The following is a 13,231-nucleotide window of genomic DNA, read 5'->3' on the forward strand; positions in this document are numbered from 1 at the left end:
TGTTAGTGCATATTTTTGCATATTTTGCTCTTTACTGCATATTTTTGCATATTTTGCGTTTTATAGCATATTTTTGCATATTTAAATCATAACTGCATATTTTTGTTGCATATTTTCTTTATTTCCATTATTTTGTTTTCTAAATATAATTTTATTGCTTGTATTGTAATTTTTCATTTCTATATTTTACAATTTTGTTAAGGTCCAATGAAAATTCGCCTAAGCTACTTAAAGAAAAAAAATACAGTACCCATAATCGACTTATCTTCATTAAATTTTCATTGACTTAAGGGATCTTAGTTTCCATATATTTGAATTAAATTAAAAATATTCACACACAAATATCAAAATTTACCAAATAGAAAAAAATACATAAAAAATTAAAACAAAAGAAAAGAAAATGGGCAACTTCTTAACAAAATGTTGGATACATTTAAAAAAAAAACTTAAGGTTGCGTGAGACAGTTATGGCTGGGCATTAAAAGTTTACCACTAATGTAAAATTAAACAACTTTTCAGCAAATGTTCAGAATATTAAGATCCATCCAAAATATCATGTTCAAAAATATCGAAAATATCACGTTTGTTACAAATTGTAACAAAGATGTTAGGAAATCAATAAAAAAAAACATCAATTGATGAGAAAGGAAGAAACATAGGAAATGTCACTGTATTTTGAGTTCCAATAATAAAAATGCAAAAAAGGTTTTTTTATTTTTCCGTAGTTTTAAAGAAAACAAATCATTTCACTATTGTAAGGCTTTTTGATAATTCTGTTTAAATTTTGGAAGTCAAATTTAGATGTTAATCTTCATATATGATAAGTGCTCCAAAATCCACTGCAATTTTTTACCAAACAATTACAAACGCTGTCTATAGCGATTTTGAAACATAATTCAAATGATAAAGATTTTAAAGCTTTATGTAGAATAGAAACATTTCGAGAAATTCTTAATATCCTCTCCCTATAATATTATGCAACTATCTAATTACTAAACAAATTTTTATTTACTTATATTATTTTTAATAAAACATTGAAATCAAACAATAGCCAACTATTTTTAAGTGCATATTTTTTATATTTTAAGAGCATATTTTTCGTTTTTAAGTGCATATTTTATGCGCATAAAACACTGCTTATAACACTAACAACTTTTGTATTTGTATAGAGTGAATCAAAAAAAAACGTATACACACTATTCCAGCCAAAACATATTCTTGGTCCAACAAATTATTTTTTTTAATCAAGTTAGCTTTTAAAAATATGTCAGATAATATCATTTCTAAATCATTAATTTTCAACTGTTATTTCGGTTAAAATGTTCACCGAACAAAAGTATTCACGTGACAAAATATTTAAAACTTCCAATATGAACTTTAAAATAAATAGCAAAAGATCTGAAGGTTCATCGTTACACTTGTTCAAAAGCCATTAAACAGTATAAGGAAGACTTGAACATTGAAAGGAACTTGAACATTCTATCAGAAAAGCAGCTCTTAAAGTTAAATTCTCTGGTGCGCAGAGCCAAAGCTAATGCTGGGTTGAGGTCGTATAAAGTTCAGAAAGTTCCAGATCGCAATGCGTTAAAAAACTTATGTAGATGCAAAAGAACGAGCAAAAAAGTATAGATACAATTTTATGAAAAGAATACACCTGTTGTGTGATGGATGATGAAATTTATGAACTGGCAGATTTTTCACAACTTCCGGGCACTTGAATTAAAGAACACAGGGAAGGTATTCTAGTACATGTCCGATTTTAAGCGTAAATGGATTAACGGAAGCAACTATAAAATCTTTAATAGGATCGTTTCCGGAAAAAGTGGATAAATTTATAAATACCGAATTTCCTCAATATTTGAATAAATTTACATATTTTTGAGAGTTTTTATATTTATATATTAACTTAATACAAGTATGTACCTCATAATTTTGAATAATGAGTTTTATTGATTTTACAGTAAATTCATAAAAATATTAAAATACAAAGAATAACTAAATAAAATGTTCTCCTACAAAAGTTTTTCTTCTGAGGTGTTAAGAAATTTAATAGAAATTTGTAGCCCATTGAACGCTGAAAAAAGTCCCGAATTATTATGCTGGTTCACAATACTTATCTATTTTCGCAAGTTTTACACAAACATTGTAGGACTACTTACAAAATATTTTTGAATTTCCGCAAGGTCAAAATCCATTTTAGAGCTATGGTTTATAGGGCAGAGTTTCGTTGATTTAGAAAATTATTAATGCGAACAGATTAACCTTATTTAAATATTGGCGTATACAAATGCAAATGTCTTTAGTGTTATTAGAAGAAAATATTTGAAACTATTTTTTATTATTTTAAAATCTTCATATGCCATATTATAAACATTTTCAAAAGGAATACCATTCAACAAAATAAAACAAAAGTATTTAATTAGTATATAGGATATATAGGGTTATTCGTTAAAAATTTTAATTTTCAGGTAAAATATTTAGTAACTGTAAATTTAATAATTTTGATTATGCTAAAAATAATTTAATACAATATATGAAATGCTTACCTTCCAACCCAGATTTTCAAAAAAAGTACATAAACGTGACTGTCCAGTTGTCTTTCCGCCACAAGGACCTTTAACATAAAATAAATTATTGTTTAAATTGTATTAGCGTGAAAATAATGAATTAAAAATTACATAATTACATAACATATAATCCCTTCTAAATTCATCATAATTTAGTATTTAAAATTTCTGAAAAATGGACTACGAATTAAAATAATTTTGAAATATTTGTATGTGTATGTATCTAATTAACCCTTTAATTGCAGAAGTTGTACGTAGTGATCACAAGCGTACAACTTATTATAGCAATTTAATGGTGGGTATGAATAAATTTTGTTTACAGAATATTACATTTATCAAAGAACAATCACGATAAAACTTCAAATATATGTACATTTATTAATTATTTTATAAATTCATGAAGCTTGTATTCAAACTATGCCTGACTTCATAAACGCTGTTTGCAATGCAACACTGCAAAGAAACTCGTTTGTTTAAAAGGCAAAGCAATAATTTGTGGCAATACTGCTTTGTCAAAATATACAATAGCGGAGTTCAGTATTAAGTGCGAATGGTATTGCATCATTGCAAATGCAAAATTGTAAATGTTTTTGTGTGTATTTTGTTATTGGATAACGGTAAAATTTTGCATTTGCAATGATGCTAGACCATTCGCACTTAACAGTGAATACCGCTAATGACATTTTAGTGCATTATGAACGCATTTTTTTTTGTTTCGAATTTTACAAAAATTCAACTTTACATAAATCCGCCAATTCTACCAAAATATATTTTTTTTGCCTCCAAGATAATTGTATAAAAAACTATTAAAGAATTATAAATTAAAACAATGCACAAATTTGACTAATGTTGCGCATTGCCATGGAACTAAAGTAGTTCCAATCGCATGATCTGTTGAAAATTTATTTAAGAAATAGCAAAATGTAATAAAACATTCAAAGACGTTTTTCTCGAAACGACTTTTTTGAATTATGACGTTGTTGCAGCAAATGAGCCATATAATAAAAATAGATTTCATGCATCACTTCAAATAAATTGTATAACAAATGTAAGGGTTTTGAAGCCATTTTTATTTGTTTTATTATTTATCCAAATCTGAACTACCACCACTGCCGTTATTATGATTTTTATACACTTAGGAAAATTGACCCCACTTAAGTTTTATATTAGTTTTTGTTAATAAATATAGTAAATACATAATACTTAAATATTTTAAAATCATTAATTTTATTTTGATTGACAGTTTTTCAGCTGTCTTCCTCCTCCATTACTTACTTATATGTACATAAATATTTAAAATGATATTTTTACGTTAGACCAAGTGTGGGAAAATAAAAATATGTATTTATGTTCGATTTGTTAACGTTTTGAAATTGCTGCTTGAGTAGCAAGCTCTTGTTGAGTTTTACAACAATTTTCATGGTGTAATGCCTACAACTCTTGGTATTCAAACTTTTTTCGCTAGCCTGGGCGGTCTTTGTCTTCCGTGTCAAAATCTCCACCGCACAAACCATTTCTCGCATGTTGAATCGAAACACATTTACCAAAAACTTCGGAGTGCTTCAGCGGCACTTTTTTTCAAATTAAAAAAAATCATTTTCGAAGCAGAAAAAACTTTGTTGTTTACGCTTTAATATTCAATAACCAAGTGAGAATAAATTACGGATATGTACCCTTCAAAATGATATATAACTTATATAAAACAAAAATCGAATTCAAAAGATACCTACGTCATCTATTGTAAATTCCGCATTTTTAAGTCATACACCCTATACTTAATTTTTTGCTTTTGTATTTTGAAGGGATTAGAAAACACTTTGACTAGCTATTATAATTTGATCATCATATTTTTTATTTAATTGTAAACATTCATATATAGCTTGAGCTTCGGCGTCTTCCTGGTTCAGTTAAAATACCGTGATTTATTAGGGTACCGTCTTCTTCGACAACTGCAAATACAATACCATGTGTTGTTTTGGAACCATCTGTATAAATTATCTTCCAGTTGTTTATTGATGTATCCTTGTATAGTCGTCTATATATTATGTCTGATGTGGTTTCCTTTTTGTGTTTGATAAGATGGTCTACGAATTTTTTTTTAGTTTAGCAGCCATGAAGAAACATTTTTTTGTTGATCTTCGTTTTGTATAATTCAAAGATTTCCTCATATACCATATATCGGTAAGAGTTTATTTAATTTTTAAATCGGTTGGTTGTTTTTTTTAGTTTATTGTATGAGTTAGTAAGTGGTTAGGATGATAAAATTTGTTAATTAAGTTAAATTTTAATATTTCAATTCGATCGTCATTTTGCAATTTGCCGATTACCTCTAACTACAATACATATTCTCAATGCATGCAACACATTAAGAAATATAAGAATAGATACATGAATTCGGATATTTGAACATTACTGTAAGGCTTACAGATGTAAGGCTTACAGATATTCTAAAATTTACAACCAAAAACAACACTGAATTAATAACAAAATTGTAATTAAAATTAATAAATACAAAAATAAAAATGTCTTTGTTTGTTACAGAAATCTGTCGATTAACAAATGTTTTACCATTTAATTGTTAATTGAACTTTTTAATATTAGTTCTAATTAAACAGCTTAATTTTGTATAATTTTAAAGGGATTTTTCTTATTTGCAGGTTTTTAATTTTTAGTCAAGTCACATGTAGCTTTTCACATTTCTAACGTCAATGTACTTCGCTCATTAACACTATTAAGGTGTTTATTACATATTTAATAATATTGTGAAAAAATATAACTTTTTGGATATATAGCTGCGGTCAAAATAATAGCACAACGACATTCATATTGTTATATAGTAATAGTATTATAAAAATTATTTTTTGTTTTTAGAAATACATACTTAATTCACTAAAGTTTCAAAAAGTAAATATATTCATATTAATTAGATAAGAAAAACTATATAATACATATATAAACACCTAAGAAAATAATTGAGTCAAAAAATTACATCTATAATTCCTAGTGGGTTGAAGACTGTTTTGGTTGGTCCCATGCTTAAATCGAAGGTTGTGAACAGTCCTGATGATCATTTGATTAAAGAACAGATTTTGATTTTAGATTTTGGAGCTTATGAGGATTAGTTTATACTAAGTATGACTGATGCAAATAGAAATATCATTAATGATAATAGGATGGCCGTTCTTGTCTCGCTTGACCTTTCTAAGGGCTTCAACTCGATACACAAACTTCGTGGTAAATTCAATTTATGCATGGGTTAGAGGTTGAAATTGAATCGTATTGTCAATTCGATTTTGTGTATGGAGTTAAAAGTTGCGATCATAATTCTGAATATGTTAATGTTATTTTCCAAATTTTAGTAAGCTTCGTTGCATGATTTTATTCTACAAACGGATGAGATTGGGAATGCCTTTGCCGTTATATAGGCCTTTGTTTTTAATCAGTCATCTAGAAATCCTCAGATTCGTATCCTTAGATATCATGTTCAATATTTGAAAGATAGTTTTTGATTAGAATAGCTCGATGTTGGAACTACCTACCAATTGAATTGCGAATTTTCTCACATTCTAACAATACATTTAGATTGAATTTTATTTATTATTTATTGGATTCAGGTACCTTAATGATTTATATACATACATATATTTGAATTTTTGATTAGTTTGTATTTGTAAGTTTTATTGTTAATGGTGAAACTTTTTTAGGATTTAAATAATTTAAAGTTAGTTCTCGTAATGGTCAGAAAATAAGTGCAACAGTAGTCGCCATTAGGATGTCAATTTTGACCATCGTAAAAAACATATGAACCTGGCCAAGAGTTATTAACACACTTACTGCAACCTTTTAAAAGGACGGGGAAAACCCGGGTTTGTACATGCATTTAAATCAGCGAAATGCAAACTCACACCACTACAGTTTTTAGATCTTGTAGTTGTATGAGTTGAGAATTATTCTCTGGCAAAAACAAAAACAAATAGCTGAAATAATGAAATCAATGCTCATGCGAGACTGACTGTTTTTATACAATGTGTTGCGTGCTTGCGTACATGTGAAAATAAAAATAAAAACAAGAGAGCTCATTTGAGAGCTCACTGCAGCTCGCTGATTTAAATGCACATTTTTTTTTTATTTTTCATTGTTTATTACATGTTATGAAGCTTCTGAACCTAAAAACGTCAGTTGATAAAAGAAGTTTCTCGTGGATTAATTGTATACTAGGGCCGTCCCGTGGCCGAAATTCGACCACTTTTAAAACGCTTCTTAACACTATTATTGAAAGAATTTTTAAACAATTTTTTATAGTGTGTATATCTAGAGATAATAACCTTTTAAATCATATATGTTTCATCAATATTAGTGGTCAATAATATACTTAAAAGTGTACCACAAAAAAGACTAGGGATCTACGTTCCGAAATAAAAATTTTTACAAAAAAAAATCCAGCGCTATCTGGGTTAAAGACGATATAACGGTTATGAAAACAAAACATTTTTATTTTTATTGGAACGCAATACTTTTCAATACCATTTTTTATCTATAAATATTTTTATTCTTAAAAAAGCTTAACAAAACGTGTTTTATTACTAAAAAAAAATAGGAAATATTTGTTTGCTCTCCGAAACCTATGATGAATGTGTGTGTCATAGGTTTCAACGTGCGAAAGATGGTTTGTACGGTTCAGAAGTGGTGATTTCGACACGGTAGTCAAAGATCGCCCAGGCCAGACAAAAAAGTTCAAAGACCACGATTTTAGGCATTACTGCATGAATATTGTTGCCAAACACAACAAGAGTTTGCGAAATAATTGGCATTTGCAAGCAGCAGGATTCGTCCAAAAGTAGTGAAATTGGGTACGATACTAATTAAAGCTGAGAGACCTTTAAAGACGATTTTGTATATCTGAAATGCGGTTTGAACGCAGCAAATAATTTCTGCACCTAATCAATACTTACGATTCGTGAATGGTATGAAAAGCTAATAATCGATTTTCGACTTTTCGATCAACCATTTTCATTTCGATTTTTACATATTGGGTTCGATTAATCGAACCCAATAATCGATTTTTTAATAGTCGACCTGCATTTTTGCAAACTATAGCAAATGACCCATATACGCTATAATTACGGATTAAAATCATATTTTGGAAGAGTATTATAACTCATTTATGTTGAGGTGTTCATCTTATAAACCGTAATGGCAAACATTTGACAAAAATTTTAAATAAAAAAATTTCGTAGCACTTTTCACAAAAATTTCTTAAGGTTGAAAAAATTTCGCATTAAAAAATGTAGTCCTCCGTGAATATTTTCCGATGTCAGCTGAAGATTAATATATTGTAAATTTTAATGAAAGCAAAAAACGTAGACAATACTAAAAATTCTATTTCGATTAATCGTTATCCAAAATTGATTTCAGCATAAAAATCGGAGTATATAATCGATCACGAAATAATCGTTTTTAGACCTGAAAATCGATTTTCGACCATAATCGTAATCGATTTACCATTCACTACTTGCGATGAAAAATGGTTCCATTACGATTACCAGAATCGTAAAGGAGAATACTTTTAATCACCCTTATCGTGGTTGGCGTAAACGTCATACGCCTACGACTGTTTCGTACTAGATTAAAGAAATAGTTTCCATTTTATCTTTAATCTAGTACGAAGCAGTCGTAGGCGTAAGACGTTTCCAATGTATTCAGTTTGAACATTATCTAAAACGTTCTGTTAAAAACCAAGAAATTATTTGATTTTCATTTTTTAATGGTATATGGAGACTTGTTGTAAATAGTCTGATTCAGAAACACGATTTGAAAACAAATTTCAAATTTTTGTAGGAAAAACCCTCAAAAATTATTTGGTAACTGAGTGAATTTCATTCAAAAATATGAATATCATTGTCCGGTCGTGTTTCCAAATCAGGCCCTTATATGTGACTTTTAAGAAAATCTATAGGGGTTTTTTTAATAAAATTCGTCAATAGCTTTCAAAGTTATTAGTGTAACTCTGCAATATTTATTTTCCTATTATATCTGTTTTATTTGAAAAACAAAATTGGCAATTTGGCAAAATAAATTATATTATTGAGAGATTTTCTGAATAAATAAAAATATCTATTTCTCAAGTTGTGATGTTTGTTTGGTACAGATAAAAAAAAAATCGCACACATTATCCGCATACATAGACTGAAACACCCATAGCATTTTAGTTAAACATATGTATTTCTCATATTGAATCACCACAATATTTTAATCTCCCACACTGAATATTTTTGGCGATTGGCGCACGAATTTATTGTAATAATATTATATACTTTAAAATCACAAAATACATCAACAATACCGACAACAGACAGGCCACGTCGAAAACAATTCAATGAGTATGAAGAGTAACAAGTAGGGAAGAAAAAGAAACGACCTTGACATTGAAAAATACCATAAACAAGTGACTACGATGTAATAATAAAACACAAATATGTTGATAATGAGCATATAGTTTTTAGGTACAAATACATTTCGGTCTGAATTGGAGGTACATGTACATTGTATATTTAATCCAATCAAGGTAGTGTCAACAAAAATAAAATGTAATAAAATTAGACAAACCTCCAGTAAGTACAATTTTATACACTCGTTTCTCATGATGGTCATTGTTCATTTTCTTCAGCTTGAGACGAGGTATATCCACTAGTGGTGCTGCAACCGCAGGAGTATTCGAAATACTATCAATTTCGTGATTCTCCATTATCTTAGATTCCTCTTTAATAGCAGAGGACGTATCCATTATCCTTTTTTATTTATTTTAGATACCAATTGCAAAAGGTGGTCAGCTTCAATTGCCGATATTTCCTTTTCGGATCTGTTTGTTGTGTTGATTGTATACTTAGAATGGGGTTTGTTTGCCCGTATATTTTAAGTGTTTTTAAGGTTAGTAAGTTACGTAGAGGAAGGATTGATTTTTCGATTTTATTTTTACTTTACGCAAACTTTAAAACTTTTTTATTTATTGAATTTTACTTTTTATTATATTTTTTTTTTTTTGTTAGATATGTTTGCCAAAACCAGAAAAAATATTATACCGCATGGAGCACATGTAATAACAAAAAAATATATCCACTAACACACTCTCACAGATGCATTATTTCGTTACGTGAACGGCAACGAATTTTGCAATTTATTTTTGTCAGTTTTTTAACTGTGATAAAAACATTTTATTATTAAAGTTTTCTGATATTTTTCATCACAAATCCAAAACCACTTTTCACTGCGAGACATTGGTGGTGACACTATGTTACGATTCCGGACTTAAAAGAAATTATGTACTACTTTAACGAATTCTGAAAGATGAATAAAACTCTTTGTGCAAGATTCTAAAAAAAAATAATCAACGTAAAAATCTGACAACCAAACACATACATAATAAGAAAACAATAACAAAGCAAGTGTCAAAAAACACAATAACAGGGTTGTTTAATTTTAAAGCACTAATTTAAATTGCGCGTAGTCAGTGCAGGGCTGTCAGAAGTGGCGATTTCTCGACAAACGTGGCGATTTTTCATTGCCTTTGGTGACCAAAATTTCCAATTGGCGACAGTGCGATTTACAGACTAGATGGCGATTTGTTTGGCGATTTTTTTTAACAAATTATTTGTTTTTCTTGAAATAATTTCTTTGATATTTATTAACCCAATAGTTAATAAAATGAATCATTTATAATCTGATCATATGGATGCAGGTAGCACACATACAATATTATTTTTTTTTCTAAAATTTGTAAGCTATCATTTTTAAATAATAATGGAAATATTGATAATTTAATATGCTCATTAAAAATGGCTATTGGTTCGAAGGATTCTTTGGAATCCGAAATCTATCGATTTTGCCACAGAATTTGAAATGGAATTACAAAATATTAAAATGGAGGAATATGATATAGAAATTTTAAAAGAAAATTGTTTTTTGTACTTATAAATCTTTTAAAAGAAATTCTTAAACGGTTACCAGAAAATATAACTTTTTCTAAAGTATATAATGAGTTTTCAATATTGAAATGAAATTAAAATTTTCGGTAGTTCAAAATTCATTAACTTTATTTTTAAATCCAAAAGTATCTGCAGGGGAATATGAATTGCAATGGTCACAATTAGCATATATCAATTGGACTTAGATCTGAATTTCCGACAAAATTTGTTAAATTTTTGTAAGATTAAAGACTTAACATTGGCCGTTCTAAATATGTTAATTTTACCAACCAGCAACGCTTGCGTAGAAAGGGTATTTTCTACTATGACTTATACCAAAACTCTCTTACGTAATAAAATTCAATATGAACTTTTAGATTCATTGCTGAGAATAATAAGTTATATAATCTTAATCAGTTTAATATAAATAACTAATGCACTAGATTTGAACCGAAATAAATTGTCTTTATAATACATAAAATAAGTATGTATGTTTTATACAATAAAGAACTCAAAAAATTATTTTGGCGATTTTTCGATTAGCTTTTGGCGATGGAGGTATAACAAATCTGACAACCCTGGTCAGTGGCAGTGTCCAAGATGTATTAACCAAAGCAAGGCGAATTTATACAAGGTGGAGTCCAAGGCGTATTTAACAAGGTGACAGCAGTGGCGAATTGAAATAAATTCAGGCGAAATCACTTATTTTTTATATATAGAGTTTGACATACGGGCGAATATTTTTTATATATGTAGTTTGACATTTGTACGTGCTATTTCTATAATCAGCTGTGCTGCCGATGGCACCTTATTAAATGCACCTTGGTGGAGTCAGTCAATCAGCTGATTACTCTTTTTTCGCTTGTTTGGTTCTAACATCTGTCAACGCTTGTTTTTATACTTCAAAATCTATATATTCAAAGCTAATTAACAAAATATTTATATTTTGCATAAATAAGTAAAGCCACTATTAAATTATCTACACTTTATTTAGTTTTAATACATATTTGTTTAATTTTTAATTTCTGTTTTTTGACGTTTGTTAAGACCATTTGTTGTTTTTGTAGAACTACCACCACCTTGTATAAATTCGCCTTGAACCAAAGTATACCAAGTAGTCCGACTCTCAATTTTTTAAAATTATTCTCTCACATATACGGGTACCGTGTGAGTTCAGAGAAATGTTAACCAATGAAATGTCTTGAAATTTTAACTTTTAAATTTTGATAAAAAATAACGTTTTTTACACATTATTCACTAACACATATTATTCTTTATTTTTTTAAAACACTTTTTGCACATTTTCATTGTTTAAATTTACACATGCATAGTGATTGTGTTAGTGATTGTGTAAACGCCAAGTCAGGAGAAGCTGTATATTAGGGTTCTATAGCTGAAACAAAAATTTCGACCTTTCGACTTTTTCCGTTTTTTAAAAAGTCGACTTTTCGAACTTTCGAACTTTCGACTTTTGGTAATTTATAAAAGTCGACTTTTCGAACTTTCGACTTTTTAGTTAAATCGACTTTTTTAGACTATTTTCGACTTTCCGACTATTTTCAACTTTTTACCATTTCTTGTAACAAATACATAGTTTCTACATTTATTGATGCGCCTTTTGTAATGTTTAGCAATAAAAATGAAATTTATCAAGGCGATAATAGTTAGAAGAATGTTGTGTAGAAAAAAGCTTTAATTTATAAATATTTATTTATTATTTATATTAGCATACACTACAAAAAATGCAAGTGTACCAAATTGCAATAGTTTTAGTATAATGTTGCAATTAAATATATTTTTTAACATTCTAAAAAGTCGACTTTTATCGACTATTCGACTTTTTTCGACTATTTTCGACTTTTATCGACTATTTTCGACTTTTATCGACTATTCGACTTTTTTCGACTTTTGAGATAACATAATCGATTGTTCGACTTTTTTCCGACCAAAAAGTCGATTTCGACTTTTTCAGCAAAAAGTCGATTGTTCGAACAATCGACTTATAGAACCCTACTGTATATGTCGTTAGTTTTTCTGTAACGTTGCCGTTCTGTTGCGGATGAATGTGTTGAAAGCAGAATCTTGTCCGCAACGTTAAGTGACAGCTGAAAACAGCTGATATCATACACAGACAAAAATTCTGACAATATGAAGTGGTGCCAACATTTTTTGAAAGAGAAAAACATCGAATATTTTATAAAATATAATTTTTTTATTCATCCTTTATTAACTGGTTTATTTACAATATATACACAATTTTGAGATTTTATAAATTAGATATTACAGAAAATAACATAATGGAATTATAAGAAGTAAATAATTTTTAGATATTTGATACATTTAAAGGCAAAAACAGGGAGAAACCCGTTCGTTATTTGAATGGAAAAGAAAGTCAAACATGTACATAAAATATGTAGTGTTATGAACAGTTTATTTTTAAAAATAGTCTTTCATAAAATTACGATTTTGACTTTGATGATTCAATATTAATTCAGATAAGTGGTCTACATTCTCGAATCAGTGGATACGAGGAATTTTTTTGTCTTGTTATAAAATCAAATATTTTTTCATATTTAGTTTCCCGATGTAGAATATTAGTTGTATATTTCCAATTTTTGTTATTTATTATTTTTAAACATTTATTTTGGATAATTTGCAAACGTTTTAGATGATAATTTGCAGCCGTATACCAAACAGGGCTAG

The 13,231-nt window shown here is 28.4% G+C and overlaps 1 protein-coding gene across 3 annotated transcripts in view; it reads right to left on the bottom strand.

Annotated features, from left to right (window-relative positions):
* The window catches only part of Ttd14 (TRPL translocation defect 14), a 67,541-nt gene extending 57,635 nt beyond the window's left edge, over positions 1–9,906 (bottom strand). For all 3 annotated transcript variants that reach the window (XR_010576571.1, XM_065511463.1, XM_065511462.1), the window contains exons 1-2: positions 9,174–9,906; positions 2,547–2,614 (exon numbers count right to left, since the gene is read on the bottom strand). Coding sequence is in view for 2 of the 3 variants with exons in the window: in XM_065511463.1 (XP_065367535.1) it covers positions 2,547–2,614; positions 9,174–9,351 (246 nt within the window). In the remaining variant the exon portion in view is untranslated. The remainder of the gene's footprint in view (positions 1–2,546; positions 2,615–9,173) is intronic.
* Between the last annotated feature and the right edge of the window lie 3,325 nt (positions 9,907–13,231).

This window comes from Calliphora vicina, chromosome 5 (genome assembly GCF_958450345.1).
Source record: "Calliphora vicina chromosome 5, idCalVici1.1, whole genome shotgun sequence".
Taxonomy (NCBI): Eukaryota; Metazoa; Arthropoda; class Insecta; order Diptera; family Calliphoridae; genus Calliphora; species Calliphora vicina.